The sequence below is a fragment of the Staurois parvus genome, unplaced genomic scaffold, assembly GCF_062004578.1.
Source record: "Staurois parvus isolate SC_StPar_1 unplaced genomic scaffold, SC_StPar_1.0 ptg000311l, whole genome shotgun sequence".
Lineage (NCBI taxonomy): Eukaryota > Metazoa > Chordata > Amphibia > Anura > Ranidae > Staurois > Staurois parvus.
This window is the reverse complement of record NW_028318107.1, coordinates 1,076,507-1,095,393: the sequence shown is the minus strand read 5'-3', so window position 1 is coordinate 1,095,393 and position 18,887 is coordinate 1,076,507. Positions and strand designations below refer to the sequence as shown.

The 18,887-nt window shown below is 47.1% G+C and overlaps 1 protein-coding gene across 1 annotated transcript; it reads right to left on the bottom strand.

Annotated features, from left to right (window-relative positions):
• Positions 1–5,267: 5,267 nt before the first annotated feature.
• LOC149457615 (uncharacterized) lies at positions 5,268–17,716 on the bottom strand. The gene is made up of 4 exons (XM_089683479.1): positions 17,401–17,716; positions 15,390–15,510; positions 14,814–14,887; positions 5,268–6,578 (listed from the first exon to the last, which is right to left on the bottom strand). Exons 1-4 carry the CDS (start codon positions 17,714–17,716, stop codon positions 6,040–6,042), a joined length of 1,050 nt encoding a protein of 349 aa, XP_089539605.1. The 3' UTR covers positions 5,268–6,039.
• Between the last annotated feature and the right edge of the window lie 1,171 nt (positions 17,717–18,887).

The following is an 18,887-nucleotide window of genomic DNA, read 5'->3' as shown; positions in this document are numbered from 1 at the left end:
GGACTTTTAAGAGAGACAGGCAGACAAGCCTACAGAGAGTCAGAGTTTTAACAGGGTCTCTGCAGCTGAACATCGTAACAAAAGGAGACCACGAATCACCCTGCTCTGCCGCTTGAGTCTGAAAAACCAAGGCAAGGCAAGTAACTTAACCCTGTAATTTCCTTGCTATTCTCTGTTTGCTGTGTCTTTGTATACATATATATATATTTTTGTGACATCTCTTTGTAAATATTTTGTTGCACCTGTTTGACTCTTTTAGTAATAAGTCTTTCTTTCTGAAAGTGTTAAACTGTTTTTAAGCGCTTACCTGCAATTCACGAATTCCTGCCTTTTGAAGAGACGCTACTGTTTGTTATATCTCTGTATAGCAGGTCCGCGGGCCGTGCTATATACATCCATATTTCAACCACTATAGTGTATTTTGATAAGAGTTTCCGTCTTCTCGGTATTACAAGAGACGGTGGTGGCAGGCAGATGGTTAGTTGCGTAATTAACCCGACCCAGTAACAAGCACATTCAGGCTGCAGGCACCGATTGTAGCCCATTAGCTGGACAATCGCTGTTCAGGGTGCAGCTGGGTGGGGCCTTGTTATGCGCGTCACATCGTGGTTTTAGATCAGCTGGTCCTTCGGTCACGAGTTTGGTGAGAAGGTCTGGGGTCTGATGCCGTGGGCGTGACGTATTACTGTTAGTCGCGGTCGTGCGATTGTCTCCTGTTGGTGGAGGCGACCGTGGATCCGTGACAACAAACTACTTCAGGGAAATCTCCCCATTGTGGGAGGGGCAGAGACACAATCTACTGCGAGGAAATCTCCTAATTGTGAGAGGGGCATAGACACAAACTACGGCAGGGACAGAAACACAAATTACCATGTGGAAATCTCACTATTGTGGGAGGGGCAGAGACACAAACTACTGCAGGAAATGTCACCATTGTGGGAGGGGCAGAGACACAAACTACTGCAGGGGCAGACACAGAAATTACAATGTGGAAATCTCATTATGTGGGAGGGGCAGAGACACAAACTACTGCAGGAAATGTCACCATTGTGGGAGGGGCAGAGACACAAACTACTGCAGGGAAATCTCACTACACATAAATGTGAGCACTTACTGCAGTGGGTTGAACATCTTCCCAGGCCATCACTGCTCCTATCTTTGGATGCGGCGAAGGCATTCAACTGGGTACACTGGAAATACCTGGAAGCTGTCCTCCTCAAGTTTTACTTTTCAAGCACCATATTACAGTCTATATTGAGCTTCTGCTCTGCCCCTAGTGTCAGGGTATGGACCTCTGGAAATCCTTTTGGATGCTTTCAATATTATGAGTGGAACCTGTCAAGGCTATCCCCTATCTCTATGGATTTTTGAATCAGTAATGGAGCTGCTAGCACAGGCCATACATTCCAACCTTCTTATTGCTGGCATGATGGTGGGCAACACTACCCACAAAATTGGTCTCTATGCTGATGATATAATCATCTCACTGACAGATCCTATCCAATCCCTTTCTAAGCTTCGACGTATGCCTGATCTCTTTAGCAATGTTTCTCTTTAAAAAATGAATGATAATAAATCCTGCATGTTGGACATCTGCCTAGACCCTACTGCCAAGAGTAGCATTGCCTCCACTACTTCTTTCACATGGGCCTCTAACTCTACTCTGTAATACCTAGGTATCCAATTAGTCTTGCCTTCATCCCAGTCCCTTCTTATTAACTTTTCCAACTTAATCTTGAAACTTCAATGCATTTCCCAAGGTCTGTGGGCTACACAAGCATCTTTGGAGGGGGGAATAGCCCTAACAAAAATGTACCTACTGCCTCACGTTTTATATATATTTTGAACCATTCCTGTTCCAATTCTACACATCTTACTAAATTTCAATTCATCTTAACCTTATTCATATGGAATGGGAAATGCCCTAGAATCAAGTGCTCCATCATATGGACTCTAGTATCATTCTCAGGATTAAGTGCTCCTGATATCTCAGCTTACTATAGAGTGACCATTCTTGACCAAACTAAGCTCAGGTGGAAAACTACAGACCAGACTTCTTGGCTCCAAATTGAACAAACTTTCATTGCAACAAACCCAAAGTTCCTTCTAAGCGCCTAACTTCTTCAGCTGCAAACCTCCCACTTTTCTTGAAAACCTTTTACTCCGTGGTGCAAATGTGGAAAACCATATTTCAAAACGCAAAAAGAATTCCACAAACACTGCTGAAAGTCTTGCCTCTCTCATCCATGGAGCCCGTAATCCTGAATATCTCCTTTATTCTGGACCTCAGCGGGTATTACATTTCACTGATATTCACGGATACCCACTTAAGCTCCTTTCAATGTCTCTGTACGGAGGTCAGACTGGAATATAAAACGTTTTATATGTATCCACGTTTCCACTCCCTCTCTCTCTCTCTCTCTCTCTCTCACATCTGCTGATCCGATCACCCTCTACTCTAGGACTTAGTGAAATGCTACGATCACTCCAATCCTCATTGTAAAGAAATTTCTTTAATTTACAAGCATCTAATTGAGCCTGCACCTCACTGCAAAATGCCATTGATGCATTACTGGGAACGAGTGACTCTGTGACTCTTTTACCTCCTCACAATGGAATCAAGCTCTTAATGCTAGCTTAAAAGCATCCCACAGCACACCACATTTGTCATCTGTACCAAAGATTTTCAATAACTGATACTCCACCCCATCCAATCTAGCACGTATATACCAATCTTCTTCCCTGTCTGCTGGAGGAACTGTGGACAAATTGGAACATTATTCCTTAGCTGGTTGGAATGTCTCATCAAAGTTTGGTCATTTGTTCTATTACTTCCATAACTCATATTCCATTCACTCCCACTCCTCAGACAATCCTACCGGGTATGGAAACCACTTTATGGCCTACAAAGCTTCAAATGGCCATAGCACATACTGTATCTTTATAGAAACTTGTTTAGCCGCTGCCAGAAGGTGTAAATACCTGTCAAGGTCCTACCTTTTCCCTGAGGTTATGTTACTCCATGTGCTGGCGTCCATCTTGGATTCTGCTGTGCATGGTGGGAATCCTTTTATGCCTTCAGGTCTCTGTGGTCCATCCCCCAGAGGGGTGTGGCTGATGACATATAAGCCTGTGGCCCGCACATGCTCTTTGCACTTGTGTCTTGTGTCTTTGTGTTGCTATTACTCTGTTCTGACTCTTGTGACTCTCCTGGTATCTGATTCGGCTTGTGACTCGACTATTCTTTGTATTCCCCTTTGATCTGACCCTCTGTTGCTGAACCCGGCTCGTGACCTGTGATTCTCGTCTGCTGTCTTGTACTGTTTTGTCCTGTTGTTGTTGACCCGGCTTGTCTGACTACTCTTTTGTCTCTTCCACCAGCTACACGCCATTGGCGGCGGCCATTACCGCAGCTGAGGTGTCTCGGGGGCCGCGACCTGGTTCCTGGCTGCGTCAAGTCCATCCCCACCATCAGGGGCTCTGGTGAAGGGCAGCCTGAGACTTAGACTCCGCGCCCTGAGGGACTTCGGTCTGTGGGTGGTGGTTGTCGTCAGCCAGTACGTTACATTGTTAGGCCTGCCTGTCCGTTCCTCGGCCCCTGCCCTGACAATACCCATGCCCTCCCTCACTCTCCAAAGTTATCAGTATTATAATTGACCATTGCTACTTTGAATATGTTTGCCAAAGGCCAGGTCTAAATTTAGAATTTCCACGCTAAACGGAACCTCTGGTTTTCTGGCCCCAGAAGCCCTGCTCTAACATGAACACCCTCCAATGTCATATCACTCCCTTCTGTGTGGACACTAGAGATAACTAGAGACTGGATTTATCGGTGGTTGTGTGCCTATACCTGTCTCTTTGTTAGTTGCCAGCTAATCATTATATTGTGCCCATCACCTCCTATTTGACACATTACTATCACCATGTTCATATTCTGCTGGTACTCGTCACTTTACTAGTGTTTCTTTATGTTTCTTTGAATTATTCACTACCGATATGGAGAACGTAAGACAGTGCACTTAAGTTCTGTGGGTAATAGAGTTGCCACCTCATTCCTTTAAAACCGAACACATATTAATTACACAGCTTCCGAGGCTAATTTATTGCACATGAGGCACTAAGTGAGTTTAATTAGCAGCTTAATCAGCCACAGAACCTGTGTAACTAATGGGTTTGGTTTTAAAGCGGTGATGTGGCATCTCTAGTGGGTAAATCATTCAAGGATGTATGCATATTAATATATCTAGGGATATTCAATGTCCAGTTCAAATCAAAATGGTGTGCAAATAAAAATGATTTATTAAAAGCAAAGTCAATAAAACCCAACAGCAACATCCAAGTGCAATCAGATGGGGTAAACCACAAGTAAAGATGTGAATCACAGGCGCTATGAATGAGAAAGGGGTTCCTGGATTTGCATGGCATTGTCAGCAAGGCTTGTAAGTAGCAGGTCTGGATGTGAAGTGGAGACCAAAGATTAATCAATACGCATACCTTCTATGTGGTAATATAGTGCCCAGGGAGATAGAAACAGATGTTCTGGGAGAGAAGGATGTGCACACATGGGTCCTATACTCGTCCGCCACTGGAGCACTAGCATGGAGATGGCTTAGCCACGCGGGGACCCACACAGAGACACTGAAATTGACATCAATAGCCAATTGCAGATTGGAAGTGGTCTACATGGTTGGCACAGCAATCGTTATCGTGGTGGGGACCAAATGGTCATAACGGAGGGGACCCAAGCTGGAAGGACAAATAGGAGAACAAGCACCACTGAGGGTAGTATTAGTGTATGGTTTATTCCTACACTCAGTGGCGCCTCCCTTGTTCTCCTATTTGTCTTTCCACACAGAGCCTGCCTACTCTGAGGAACGTCTGCCACAGTGGATGAGGGTACCCCACTCCACACATATGGACTTATGAACTGCACCCTGAGCAAATGCCATCCATTTTAGTGTCCATTCCTTTAAGTCCCATCACTTGTCGTTCCACTTGTTGCACCTCTGCCCACCCTGTATACCCAAGCTGGCAGGAAGCCAGGATTATACCCTCATATAGCTTCATAGGATAATGCCTTTCAAATCTCAAATCGCTTCTTTATCAAATATCTTTGATAAAAACAAAAATATCCTGAATGGGTGAAAACAAGACGGTAGGGAGGGATAGGTGGTCACATTTTTCCCAGAGATGGGATTTAAATTAACGTTTTAACTTTCAGATGGTTCACTTGTTTTATATTACTAACTTGAAATGACCAAAAGAGAAATAGGAAATGTATAATTTATTAACATCTTCATATCAAACATGAAAGATACAAGTTCTAATTATTAAATGTGCTCTAATTTATTTTAATTAAGATTTTTTGGTGCATGAATATTGGAGGATGGTGATCAATTGGCGAAAAATTAGACATGATGCCACCAAAACAATATTACTCACAAACATTCAATTATATGAATCCTACAATACACCTAAAATACAGTAATGCATGTCATAAAAATTGTGTGTAATTATTACATAATTCTCTCTCATATACATTTATTTTTTATTTATTACAGGTACTTATATAGCACCGTCAGTTTATGCATATATATATATTGTACATTCACATCAGTCCCTAACCCTCAAGGGGCGTACAATCTAAGGTCCCTAATTTACATTCATACACATACTAGGACCTATTTAAACAGGAGCCATTTAACCTACCAGCATGTCTTTGGAGTGTAGGAGGAAACTGGAGTACCCGGAGGAAACCCATGCAGGCACAGGGAGAACATGCAAACTCCAGGCAGGTAGTGGTCGGAATTCAAACCAACGGTCCTAGTGCTGCCAGGCCGAAGTGCATACATAGATTTTAAATGTATTTTTTCTATATTTTTGACACATAGTTTTAAATATTTTTTTAGAAAGACAATTTAAGGAATAGGATGTTCAAATTTCTAAATTGTAGAAGCAATTTCCTGTAGTAATTGAAGCATTTTGCCATTTTTTGTCATTTGAGCGGCGTAAAGGTTCCAAAACAAAGAATTCTAAAAATTACCGAAAAATCCAGCACTTTTTTTTTTTTCTCTTCCTGAGCCTCTCTAGTTCAGCTTGGAGTTCCTCCTGCTGTCTGGCTAGCTCTGTTTGTCTCTGCCTCTCCAGCGCCTCCTGTCTACATTTCAGCTCCATGGCCTGGTCCTGCCTCTCACTCTCTCTCTGTCTGCTGATCTGCTCTTCCTGCTCCTTCCTACGCTTCTGTATTTGCACTTGGTCCAAGGCTCTCTGCCTCTCCATCTTCTCCTGTTGGGTATTCTTTGCACACTCATGTATGTACCTCATTACAAAACTCTTTCTCTCCATGATCTCTTTCGCTGGATCCTGTGGTTGGTGTTCTACTCTAAACTGAACATCTTTGATGACTTCATGTAGAAACTTCAGCACCTCCTCCTGTCTCCCCCTGGTCTTCATGTGATCTTCTCTCGTGTAGTTTTCAAACGAGAAGATTCTTTCCATGCCCATGTTCTGGAACATGTTCTTTGTCTCTGTGAGTTTCCCGCTGGTCTTGTGGGTGAGGACAACAATGGGGTACACACCTGAGAAACAAATATAGAGATGGGATTTTTCCCATGTTAACTAAGTTTACAAGGTGTTTGAGCTTCATGACTGACATGACACCAGATCAATGGAAGATGTGAATAAAGCTCAAAAAGTGCGTATGCTTTTATTAGCTTTTTTTTTAAAATGAGTATTATGTACCCCTTACTGGCTTGAATCTAACTGCCCCTGTCAGGGCTCCCAGGTATGACCAGAGGTGTGTGACTGAAGCAGGGAAACGCAGACCTCAGATATGTTATAAACAATATAATTTATTAACACTAACAGTACAAACATAAACGCAGTGCAATACTAAAACATAATACGGTGCAAACAAACCAAACCAAACCACCCACAGATAACAGTACATACAAGCAAGCGTCGTCAGGCAGGCCGGGTCAATATCAATTGGGCAGGTAGGTACAGGGGGAGCAAGCGGAGAATGGTCGGGGTCACAGGCCAGGTTCAACAGGTAGCAAGCAGCATAGTACAGAGGGTCAGACAGAGGGATGGTCAGGGTCACAAGCCAGGATCAGAGCAGGAGAAGTCAGCAAAGGAACAGAAACAGGATGCAGGACAGATACAGGGCCCAGGACAAACACAACACCAAGGCAGAGTCTGCAAGTCTGGCCATCCCTTAAATACACCAGTATCATCAGTTCCAGGTGTTAGCTGGCTGAAAGGTTGAGTCTCTGATTGCTGGGAGCACCCGATGGCCAGCCCTGGTACTGCAGATCAAAAGGCAGGTGAGTCCCACCATTGCTGGCCAGTCCATTCCTAACAGTACCCCCCCCTCAAGGAGCGGCCTCAGGACGCTCCAAACAGTCCTAGCTGGGCAAAATGTTCCACCGCCTGGGTCTGGCAACTGGCGGGATATCAAAGACTGGCACACCGGGCAGGACTCCGGGCAGCGGCACACCGGGCTGGACTCCGGGCAGAGGCACATCGAGCAGAGGCACACCGAGCAGAGGCACATCGGGCAGGACTCCGGGCAGAGGCACATCGGGCAGAGGCACATCGGGCAGGACTCCGGGCAGAGGCACATCGGGCAGAGGCACATCGGGCAGGACTCCGGGCAGAGGCACATCGGGCAGGACTCCGGGCAGAGGCACAGGGCGGGGGGGCAGGCACCGGGCCCCCGGGCGGGGCGGCGGGCACCGGGCCCCCAGGCGGGGCGACGGGCATCGGGCCCCCAGGCGGGGCGACGGGCATCGGGCCCCCAGGCGGGGCGACGGGCATCGGGCCCCCAGGCGGGGCGACGGGCATTGCGCCCCCAGGCGGGGCGACGGGCATCGTGCCCCCAGGCGGAGCGGCGGGCGCCGGACCCCCAGGCGGAGCGGCGGGCGCCGGACCCCCAGGCGGAGCGGCGGGCGCCGGACCCCCAGGCGGAGCGACAGGTCTCGGGCCCTCAGGCGGAGCGGCGGGCGCCGGACCCCCAGGTGGAGCGACAGGTCTCGGGCCCTCAGGCGGAGCGGAGGGCGCCGGACCCCCAGGTGGAGCGACAGGTCTCGGGCCCTCAGGCGGAGCGCCGGGCGCCGGACCCCCAGGCGGAGCGACAGGTCTCGGGCCCTCAGGCGGAGCGCCGGGCGCCGGACCCCCAGGCGGAGCGACAGGTCTCGGGCCCTCAGGCGGAGCGGCGGGCGCCGGACCCCCAGGTGGAGCGACAGGTCTCGGGCCCTCAGGCGGAGCGGCGGGCGCCGGACCCCCAGGCGGAGCGACAGGTCTCGGGCCCTCAGGCGGAGCGGCGGGCGCCGGACCCCCAGGCGGAGCGACAGGTCTCGGGCCCTCAGGCGGAGCGGCGGGCGCCGGACCCCCAGGCGGAGCGGCAGGTCTCGGGCCCTCAGGCGGAGCGGCGGGCGCCGGACCCCCAGGAGGAGCGACAGGTCTCGGGCCCTCAGGAGGAGCGGCGGGCGCCGGACCCCCAGGTGGAGCGACAGGTCTCGGGCCCTCAGGCGGAGCGGCGGGCGCCGGACCCCCAGGTGGAGCGACAGGTCTCGGGCCCTCAGGCGGAGCGGCGGGCGCCGGACCCCCAGGCGGAGCAACAGGTCTCGGGCCCTCAGGCGGAGCGGCGGGCGCCGGACCCCCAGGAGGAGCGACAGGTCTCGGGCCCTCAGGCGGAGCGGCGGGCGCCGGACCCCCAGGTGGAGCGACAGGTCTCGGGCCCTCAGGCGGAGCGGCAGGCGCCGGACCCCCAGGCGGAGCGGCAGGCACCGGGCCCCTGGGCGGGGCGGCGGGCACCGGGCCCCCGGGCGGAGCGGCGGGCACCGGGCCCCCGGGCGGGGCGGCGGGCACCGGGCCCCCGGGCGGGGCGGCGGGCACCGGGCCCCCAGGCGGGGCGACGGGCATCGGGCCCCCAGGCGGGGCGACGGGCATCGGGCCCCCAGGCGGAGTGACAGGTCTCGGGCCCTCAGGTGGAGCGACAGGTCTCAGGCCCCCAGGCGGGGCGGCGGGCGCCGGATCCCCAGGCGGAGCGGCGGGCGCTGGACCCCCAAGCGGAGCAACAGGTCTCGGGCCCCCAGGCGGAGCGGCGGGCACCGAGACACCAGGCACGACAGTGGGCTCCGAGTCAACTGGTATGACCGCGGGCACTGGGTCAGACATTGGATCGTCTGACCGGACAGCGGGCATCGGGTCACCAGGCATCAGGTCATTTGGCTCGACCGCGGGCACCGCGTCATCTGGCAAGGCAGTGGGCTCCGAGTCAACTGGTATGACCGCGGGCACTGGGTCAGACATTGGATCGTCTGACTGGACAGCGGGCATCGGGTCACCAGGCATCAGGTCATTTGGCGCGACAGCGGGCACCGCGTCATCTGGCAAGGCAGTGGTCTCCGAGTCAACAGGCACGACAGTGGGCACCGGGTCATCAGGTACCGGATTGTCTGGCTCGACAGCGGGCATCGGGTCATCAGGTATGACAGCGGACACTAGGTCACCAGGCATCAGGTCATTTGGCTTGCCAGCGGGCACCGCGTCATCTGGCAAGGCAGTGGGCACCGAGTCACCAGGTACGACAGCGGGCTCTGAGTCAATTGGCACGACAGCGGGCACCGGATCAGGTACCGGATCATCTGGATCAACGGCGGGCATCGAGTCAACTGGCCTAATAGGATCGTCAGGCTGGATCAGTTCATCATGCTGGGTAGAGGCATTAGGCCGAGTAGAGGCATCAGGCCGAGTACAGGCATCAGGCCGAGTACAGGCATCAGGCCGAGTAGAGGCATCAGGCCGAGTAGAGGCATCAGGCTGAAGAGAGGCATCAGGCCGAGTAGAGGCTTCAGGCCGAGTAGAGGCTTCAGGCTGAGGAGAGGCTTCAGGCCGCGTAGAGGCTTCAGGCCGAGGAGAGGCTTCAGGCCGAGGAGAGGCTTCAGGCCGAGTAGAGGCTTCAGGCCGAGGAGAGGCTTCAGGCCGAGTAGAGGCTTCAGGCTGAGGAGAGGCTTCAGGCCGCGTAGAGGCTTCAGGCCGAGTAGAGGCTTCAGGCCGAGTAGAGGCATCAGGCCGAGTACAGGCTTCAGGCCGAGTAGAGGCTTCAGGCCGAGTAGAGGCTTCAGGCTGCGTACAGGCATCAGTCTGAACCACGGAAGGCAGGCTCACCGGTTTGGATACTGGCAGGATGGTATTGGTTGGAAAGAATTTTCGCTTTTTTCTGGTTTTAACTACTGGAGCACTGCAAGTAAACGCAGGTCTGCAAACGAATGGAGCAGCTGGAGACAGAGAAGAGCTGGAGGATGGAACAGGAGAGGGAGCAGTTGCTACAGAGGGCTTTTTTACAGGGTTAAAGGCAGGATAGGTGCAGGGAACAGGGTACTGACATGCGGTAGATAGCCAAGTATACTGGGCTGTAACTGGAGGAGCTGGTGGGAATACAGGAGTAGAGTTAGAAGCAGGACTGGGTTTTTGTAAGCTGACTGAGGCTGGGTGCAACAAATCTGACCATGTCTGCAGTATGGGTTGAACAAAGCTGAGCTTACACAAAGCCTGTCTGGTCAATGACTGCACTGCGTTTATACAATCTCTCAGTGTCTGTGGTGAACATGTGGAATAACGCTCCAGAAAGTAATCCACATCATCCTCTAATAACCACACCAGGGACTCTACCTGGTCTGCACTAAATGGTGGCAAAAATTCATCCCTGCATTCGGGGGAACCAGATGAAACCAACTCTGCACAAACCTCAATCAATGGCTGCACCATAGAGAAATCTGTGCCCTGATCTACTAGAACATGAGCGAGCCGTATACATTCTAGCAGTTCATCCCGGGGATACTCCTTCAGAGTCTGATAAGCATACTCCCTGTCATCAAACACTAGCAGATATAAATACTCAACCTCCTCAAGATCCATCCTTCCCATCAACAAGCCAAGATGGCTTCCCTGTGCAGCCACTTCTGGTCAGGATTGGCCTTGGTGTAATGTCAGGGCTCTCAGGTATGACCAGAGGTGTGTGACTGAAGCAGGGAAACGCAGACCTCAGATATGTTATAAACAATGTAATTTATTAACACTAACAGTACAAACATAAACGCAGTGCAATACTAAAACATAATACAGTGCAAACAAACCCAACCAACCACCCACAGATAACAGTACATACAAGCAAGCGTCGTCAGGCAGGCCGGGTCAATATCAATTGGGCAGGTAGGTACAGGGGGAGCAAGCGGAGAATGGTCGGGGTCACAGGCCAGGTTCAGCAGGTAGCAAGCAGCATAGTACAGAGGGTCAGGCAGAGGGATGGTCCGGGTCACAAGCCAGGGATCAGAACAGGTAGCAAGCAGCGTAGTACAGAGGGTCAGACAGAGGGATGGTCAGGGTCACAAGCCAGGATCAGAGCAGGAGAAGTCAGCAAAGGAACAGAAACAGGATGCAGGACAGATACAGGGCCCAGGACAAACACAACACCAAGGCAGAGTCTGCAAGTCTGGCCATCCCTTAAATACACCAGTATCATCAGTTCCAGGTGTTAGCTGGCTGAAAGGTTGAGTCTCTGATTGCTGGGAGCACCCGCTGGCCAGCCCTGGTACTGCAGATCAAAAGGCAGGTGAGTCCCACCATTGCTGGCCAGTCCATTCCTAACAGCCCCCTTATTGTTAAAGGGGGATTCCAGATTCTGCCCACAGATCCCTACAACCACTGAGCCATGGATATGGGAAAGAGGCCCTTGCCCCCATCAATATGAAGGAAAGGTACTTCCCAAAGGTACCCCCATGTTGAGGGCATGTGATCTGATATGGTTTAGGAGGGATGGAGAATGCTTGTCCCCACCTTTCCTGGTTGCTAAAGACAGTGGAAGAAGGCAGCTGTCATAAATAGAAGCAGGAGAAAAATTCAATACTTTATAGTAAATTTGTCTTTGCCGAATGGGCTAAAAGATAGCAGACAACAGCTGCATGTATTACTTGTAACTTAATCTGTAATAGAAATAATGGAATACAAAGAAAAACGAAACAATGTTAATAATTCCCCCATGGAGAAAATTGATATATACAGGTAAATAGTCAGGGAGTTTGTTAGCTCTCACATGGATGCACTGAGCAGGCTAGATACTGAGCCTTGGGGAAGGGGGGGGTCAGAAAAGAACTGCCAAAAGACCTGCATAGCAAGGTAATGGAACTTTACAAAGATGGAAAAGGATGTAAAAAGATATTCAAAGCCTTGAATAGACCAGTCAGTACTGTTCAATCACTTATTAGGAAGTGGAAAATTCAGGGATCTCCTGATACAAATCCAAGGTCAGGTAGACCAAGAAAGATTGCAGCCACAACTGCCAGAGGAAGTTTTCAGGATACAAAAGAAAAAAACCCCAGGTAACCTCATGATAAATACAGGCTGCTCTGGAAAAAGACGGTGTGGTTGTTTCAAGGAACACAATACGATGATACTTGAACAAAATTGAGCTGCATGGTCAAGTGGCCAGAAGGAAGCCTTTGCTGAGCTAATGCCACAAAAAAGCCCAGTTACAATATGCCCGACAACATCTTGACACTCCTCTCTGAGCTTTTTTGTGGCATAAAGGCTTATTTCTGGCCACTCGACCACGCAGCTCATTTTTGTTAAAGTATCATCGTATTGTGTTCCTTGAAACAACCACACCGTCTTTTTCCAGAGCAGCCTGTATTTCTCCTTAGGATACCTGCGTGTATCACCCGTGTGTCTGTACCAAAGCCAAAAATTCCAGAGGAGGATTATTTATGTTATCCATATGATCATTTCACCATTTCTGCCAGGGAATGCAAACTTTTGAGCTCAGCTGTATTTATTTTATTTAATAGCAGTGCCATATTTTTTCTCTCTTTGGTAAAATAGAAGTGTGGAAATCAAAAATAATAAATAATCACCTAGAAGGCTACACCACTGATTCCAGCTGCAGCTGCCCCCTGCCGCATTTACACCAAAAAATGAGCGATCCAAAAACTCTGATCGCTCAGTTTTCCCCTCCATCTGTCAGTTGTTGGCGCTATGCTCTGCCCCTCCAGTGCTCACTGGAGAACCTGGCTGTGGAGGGGGTGGAAGCAGCAGGATAAGACTCTATGTTCTGCCCCTCCAGCACTCACTAGAGCGCCTGGCTGTGGAGGGGGTGGAAGCAGCCGGATAAGACTCTATGCTCTGCCCCTCCAGCACTCACTGGAGCGCCTGGCTGTGGAGGGGGCGGAAGCAGCCGGATAAGACTCTATGCTCTGCCCCTCCAGCACTCACTGGAGCGCCTGCCTGTGGAGGGGGCGGAAGCAGCCGGATAAGACTCTATGCTCTGCCCCTCCAGCACTCGCTGGAGCGCCTGGCTGTGGAGGGGGCGGAAGCAGCCGGATAAGACTCTATGATCTGCCCCTGCAGCACACGCTGGAGCGCCTGGCTGTGGAGGGGGCCGTAGCAGCCGGATAAGACTCTATGCTCTGCCCCTCCAGCACTCACTGGAGTGCCTGGCTGTGGAGGTGGCGGAAGCAGCCGGATAAGACTCTATGCTCTGCCCCTCCAGCACTCACTGGAGCGCCTGGCTGTGGAGGGGGCGGAAGCAGCCGGATAAGACTCTATGCTCTGCCCCTCCAGCACTCACTGGAGCGCCTGGCTGTGGAGAGGATGGAAGCAGCTGATAAGACTCTCAGTGGTGCCCTGAGGGGCTGAGCCAACTGCTAGTCCAGGCACCTGGGTGGATACCGACATTAAAGTAGGGATCTCTCCAGAGCCTTGATGGGCTGAGTGACATCAGTCAGCAGTGAACTTTAACCATCTGTTGACTGAAAACGGGTCATAGGAGTGCAGGACAAAGTGCACTCTCTTGACCCACAGGAGAAATGTGGCCAAATGAGCTTTGGTCCTACATCGCCTTTAAGATCAGGATTTAAAAAAAACCCATAATTTACAAAATATTTTTTTTCTTTCAATAAAGTTGTTGCATGTTAATGTTGTGCATTCTCATTTCTATCCAGTAGGTACAGCTTGTGGCTGAATTTCACATCATGTATTCTTGTATATACCTATCTGCTATGCTGAAAATAAATCCTGTTGTTTACAGAGCTCAATGACTTATCCCCACTCTTTTGGTTTGCTTTACTAAATCAGCTGCAGTGCGCTGACATTTAGAAAACGTTATATTTAAAGTGTTTTATTTCTGCCGGTGTCCTTTCTGTAGATTCGCTCTCACTTCCTGTCCGGTGACACCATTGTCAGCAAAGACAGGAAGTGAGGGCAATGGAGCCCCAAATAACTGCCATGTATGTGGGAACACAGGGCACTCTTACTTGACTGCAGGGCACTCTGGTAGCTCCTTTACATCACATTTATTTTATTGATTTATTTCAGGTCCTTTTATAATGCCATCAATGTACGCAGCGCTATACATATATATTGTACATTCACATCAGTCCCTAACCCTCAAGGGGAGTACAATCTAAGGTCCCTAACTCACATTCATACATACACATACTAGGGCCAATTTAATCAGGAGCCAATTATCCTACCAGCATGTCTTTGGAGTGTGGGAGGAAACCAGATTACCCGGAGGAAACTCACACAGGCACAGGGAGAACATGCAAACTCCAGGCAGGTGGTGCTGTGGCTAGGATTTGAACTGATGTCCCTAGTACTGCCAGGCACAAGTGCTAACCATTCAGCCACTGTGCTGCCCATGCTGGTCTCTTCTAGAAGTTTGTATAAATTCTTTCATTTGGATTTTGCAACTTTATTGGAAATACTTGAGGCAAAGCAATAGATCCTTTTTTAAACTCTATCGGACCTTGTACCTGTTAGGTCTTTGGCTTTCAGCAGCACTTTCTTCATATTTTCCTGTTCTTCTGGTGAGATCGAATTTTTCACGCTGAGAAGGGAACAGACAAGGTAAAAAATTAGTTCTGGTATTAGTATTTTTTAAAATTAGTTTAACTCCTTCCCATCCAGTTATTGTGTCCAGGGGGTAGGGAGTAATTCCCAATTATGTGATCACAGTGATTGGCTGCCAAAGTGGTCACATGATTGGGATTCCATCCTGACAGACCCTAATTATGACTAGAGACCTAAGCCGGCCATACATTATTCTTTTGCCTTTAACTCTGTAGTGCATGGGCCTGCCTGACGGCATACACATTGAATGTGTTTAGGTTTGACATCATAGTTGCATAGTTAGTCTGGCTGAAAGAAGAGACAAGTCCATCTAGTTCAACCATAAAAGGGGAAAACAGTTTTTCTTTTTTTTTTTATTTTTGTATCCCATATGCCATACTCACAGGTGATTCAGAGGAAGGAAAAAAAATATATTCATTACAAAAAAAGTATAATCATTACAAAAATGGTTTTAACCAGCAGTAATATGATTCTCTTACCTGTGTACAAACACCGGAAATAGGAAATCAGAGGTTGTCATCGATTTCTCCGCTCTAGTTATCCGATCGACAAGCTCAAATCCTTTGGCCCATTCAACTTTACCCAGGGGAAGCAGATTACCTGAAAAGGTGTGATAGATGATAGATAGATAGATAGATAGATAGATAGATAGATAGATAGATAGATAGATAGATAGATAGATAGATAGATAGATAATAGATAGATAGATAATAGATAGATAGATAGATAGATAGATAGATAGATAGATAATAGATAGATAGATAGATAGATAGATAGATAGATAGATAGATAGATAATAGATAGATAGATAGATAGATAGATAGATAGATAGATAGATAATAGATAGATAGATAGATAGATAGATAGATAGATAGATAGATAGATAATAGATAGATAGATAGATAGATAGATAGATAGATAGATAGATAGATAGATAGATAGATAATAGATAGATAATAGATAGATAGATAGATAGATAGATAGATAGATAGATAGATAATAGATAGATAGATAGATAGATAGATAGATAGATAGATAGATAGATAATAGATAATAGATAGATAGATAATAGATAGATAATAGATAGATAGATAGATAGATAGATAGATAGATAGATAATAGATAGATAGATAGATAGATAGATAGATAGATAGATAGATAGATAATAGATAGATAATAGATAGATAATAGATAGATAGATAGATAGATAGATAATAGATAGATAGATAGATAGATAGATAGATAGATAGATAATAGATAGATAGATAATAGATAGATAATAGATAGATAGATAATAGATAGACAGATAGATAGATAGATAGATAGATAGATAGATAGATAGATAGATAGATAGATTGATAATAGATAGATAATAGATAGATAATAGATAGATAGATAGATAATAGATAGATAGATAGATAGATAGATAGATAGATAGATAGATAGATAATAGATAGATAGATAGATAGATAGATAGATAGATAGATTGAGTTTATACACAACATTTACCGGAAGGATATTATAGATGGGCAAATGAGTTTGAATTGAGGGGGTTTGTTGAATGCTGCTTGAAATTTGCAAAAACCCACACTTGCAAAAGCTTGCATTTCAGAACCAGCATGGTTTAAGGCTCCGTTCACACTAGTACCGGTGGAAGCCGCTGCAGGACCCGCACTTCGCCCGTCAGCTGCAAGCACACAAAAAATGGGGCCTGCGGGTGGTTGCCATTAATCTTAAAGGCACACCGCCTGCACTGGAAAGCGCACTGGACCTTTTCCTTTGGTTGTGTGAACCACAGACATGGGCCGCACAAAAGGTAAAGGTAAGAACCTAGGGTTAAGGGACATTCTGGATCACTGTGTACTTAGGCAGTGCACCTTTGGCTGAGGACGTACTCAAAGCAGCTGCACCCCAATCTCCTTTCATTTTGTTGATATCAGTTTTTTTTCAGGCTGCGTGACCTAACGTTGGCCTGCAGAATTGTTTGAGCACTCTATTTCTGGAGCCTACAGAATTGTTTGAGGACTCTATTTCTGGAGGCTGCAGAACAATGCACAGCTCTTCTCAATATCTTTTCATCATTCTCTATAATATACATCCATCTTAACTAATCTTAACTTTTAGTGAAATTGTTTGAGGGCTCAATTTCTGAATTGTTGCATTCCCACCCATGTATATCTCTCCTTTTTGTTCTCAGGAGAAGGACTGACAGTGATAAAGTGGGCAGAGCAAGGAAGGATAGGGATTATTAAGGTACCAGTGCTCTCCTTGCTGGTTCTGGTAGTATGTCATCCCTAGTGATGAATCCAATGACCGATAGGAGATGACTCGCTAAAGGCAAATTCTCTACTCTCTAAAGCACTTTCCCTTGAAAGCGAACAGCCTATTTGCCTTTTCTAAATCAACCTTCTTGTGTTCAATGTTCCTCCATAATGTCACCCAATCATCACAGTTGCAATATACAGTATTTTGCATCATTCTGGCACTTACCAAGCTGAGCAAAGATCTCTCCATTCTCGTAGCCTTCCATTTTTGCCAGTCCTCGATTATCTACCAGTGTGATGTTTCTTGTGAGCTTATATGGGATTCGTTCTACTGTACTGCCTCCATATTCTTCTTTAGCCTTGGCCCAGTTCTGATAGTCTCCATCTTCCAGGGCGTATATACAAGTGTTGATGAAAGCAGACTTTCCATGACCTAAAAAGCCGAAGAGCTGGATGAGGATTTTGTTGTAACCCTGATTGCCCTTTTTATATTTGTCCAAGCTAAGATTATTAATGCAATGTCTGAGCTCGTCTATTTCCATATCTGATGATTTGCTCTCTCTACAAGTGAGTTCCTTGTACTACGAGCTGCTGGTATACAGTCCAGGTCCTACAGAGTTTACTGTACAATAAAGGAACATTTTCCAATGAAAGCAAAATAGTTTACAACAAACAGGCTTGCAGAGCAATACCCACATCTCATTTCCTTATTACCTGTTGTTGGAGATACAACTGATAAAGCTTTAAACTCTAAGGGTAAGTTCCTTGTTATCATCTTTTATAGTGATGTTATTCATACATACTGGCATATAAAATATTCTGTTGCCCATATAAAGTTTTTCACTTTTCCACTTTTGTCAACGATTGAAGATTCAAGAAAGTCTACTTTCTATTAGACGGAAGAGACAATAATTAATATGTTTAGGAAAAGAAAGCTTGTATATAAGAGGTATGAAGGCTACTGCTGTTGATCGCCTTCAGAAAAAGTTAGTTGCCTGTTTTTTTTTTTTTTTTTATAATTTAAATATTTATTAATTTTCATTTTAAATACATTTCATCATCATGATATATAAACATATATAAAAATATACATTATAGTATCCAACTTTTCTACTTTATTTACTTTATTCCAAATTTCCCCCCCCCCTCCTCCACCCCCACCCTAATCCCATCTTCCTACTTTTCCTTTTCTCTGCGTCATTTTATATCGGCAAGTGCAGTTTTTCTATTATTTTCTTTATTCTTTCCTATATTTCATATATAACTTAGCTTTTTCCCAGTTCTCCCATTTCCTATTATAAATCTCCATCCTATCTTCCTGGATATGACACAACCTTTCCATCTTTTTAATCTGCTCAACTCTTTCAATCCAATCTTCTTCCTTCGGCACCTCTATTTGCCTCCAGAACCTGGGTATCAGAGCTTTTGCAGCATTTATATAGTACCATATCCCTGATTTTTTATATTTATTGACTGATATGTCCATGTTATGCAAAATACACACTTCTGGGTCTAGGCCAATGTCTATTTCTGTTATCTTTCTTATCAAATGGGTTATTGTCTTCCAGAATTTCTGAATTTTTGGGCATCCCCACCATATGTGATATGTTGTGCCTATTTCACCACATCCCCTCCAACACCACGGTGAGCTCTCTTCACACATCTTATTTTCAACGTTTAGTTGCCTGTTTTTTATGACATCTTTTTAAAGTA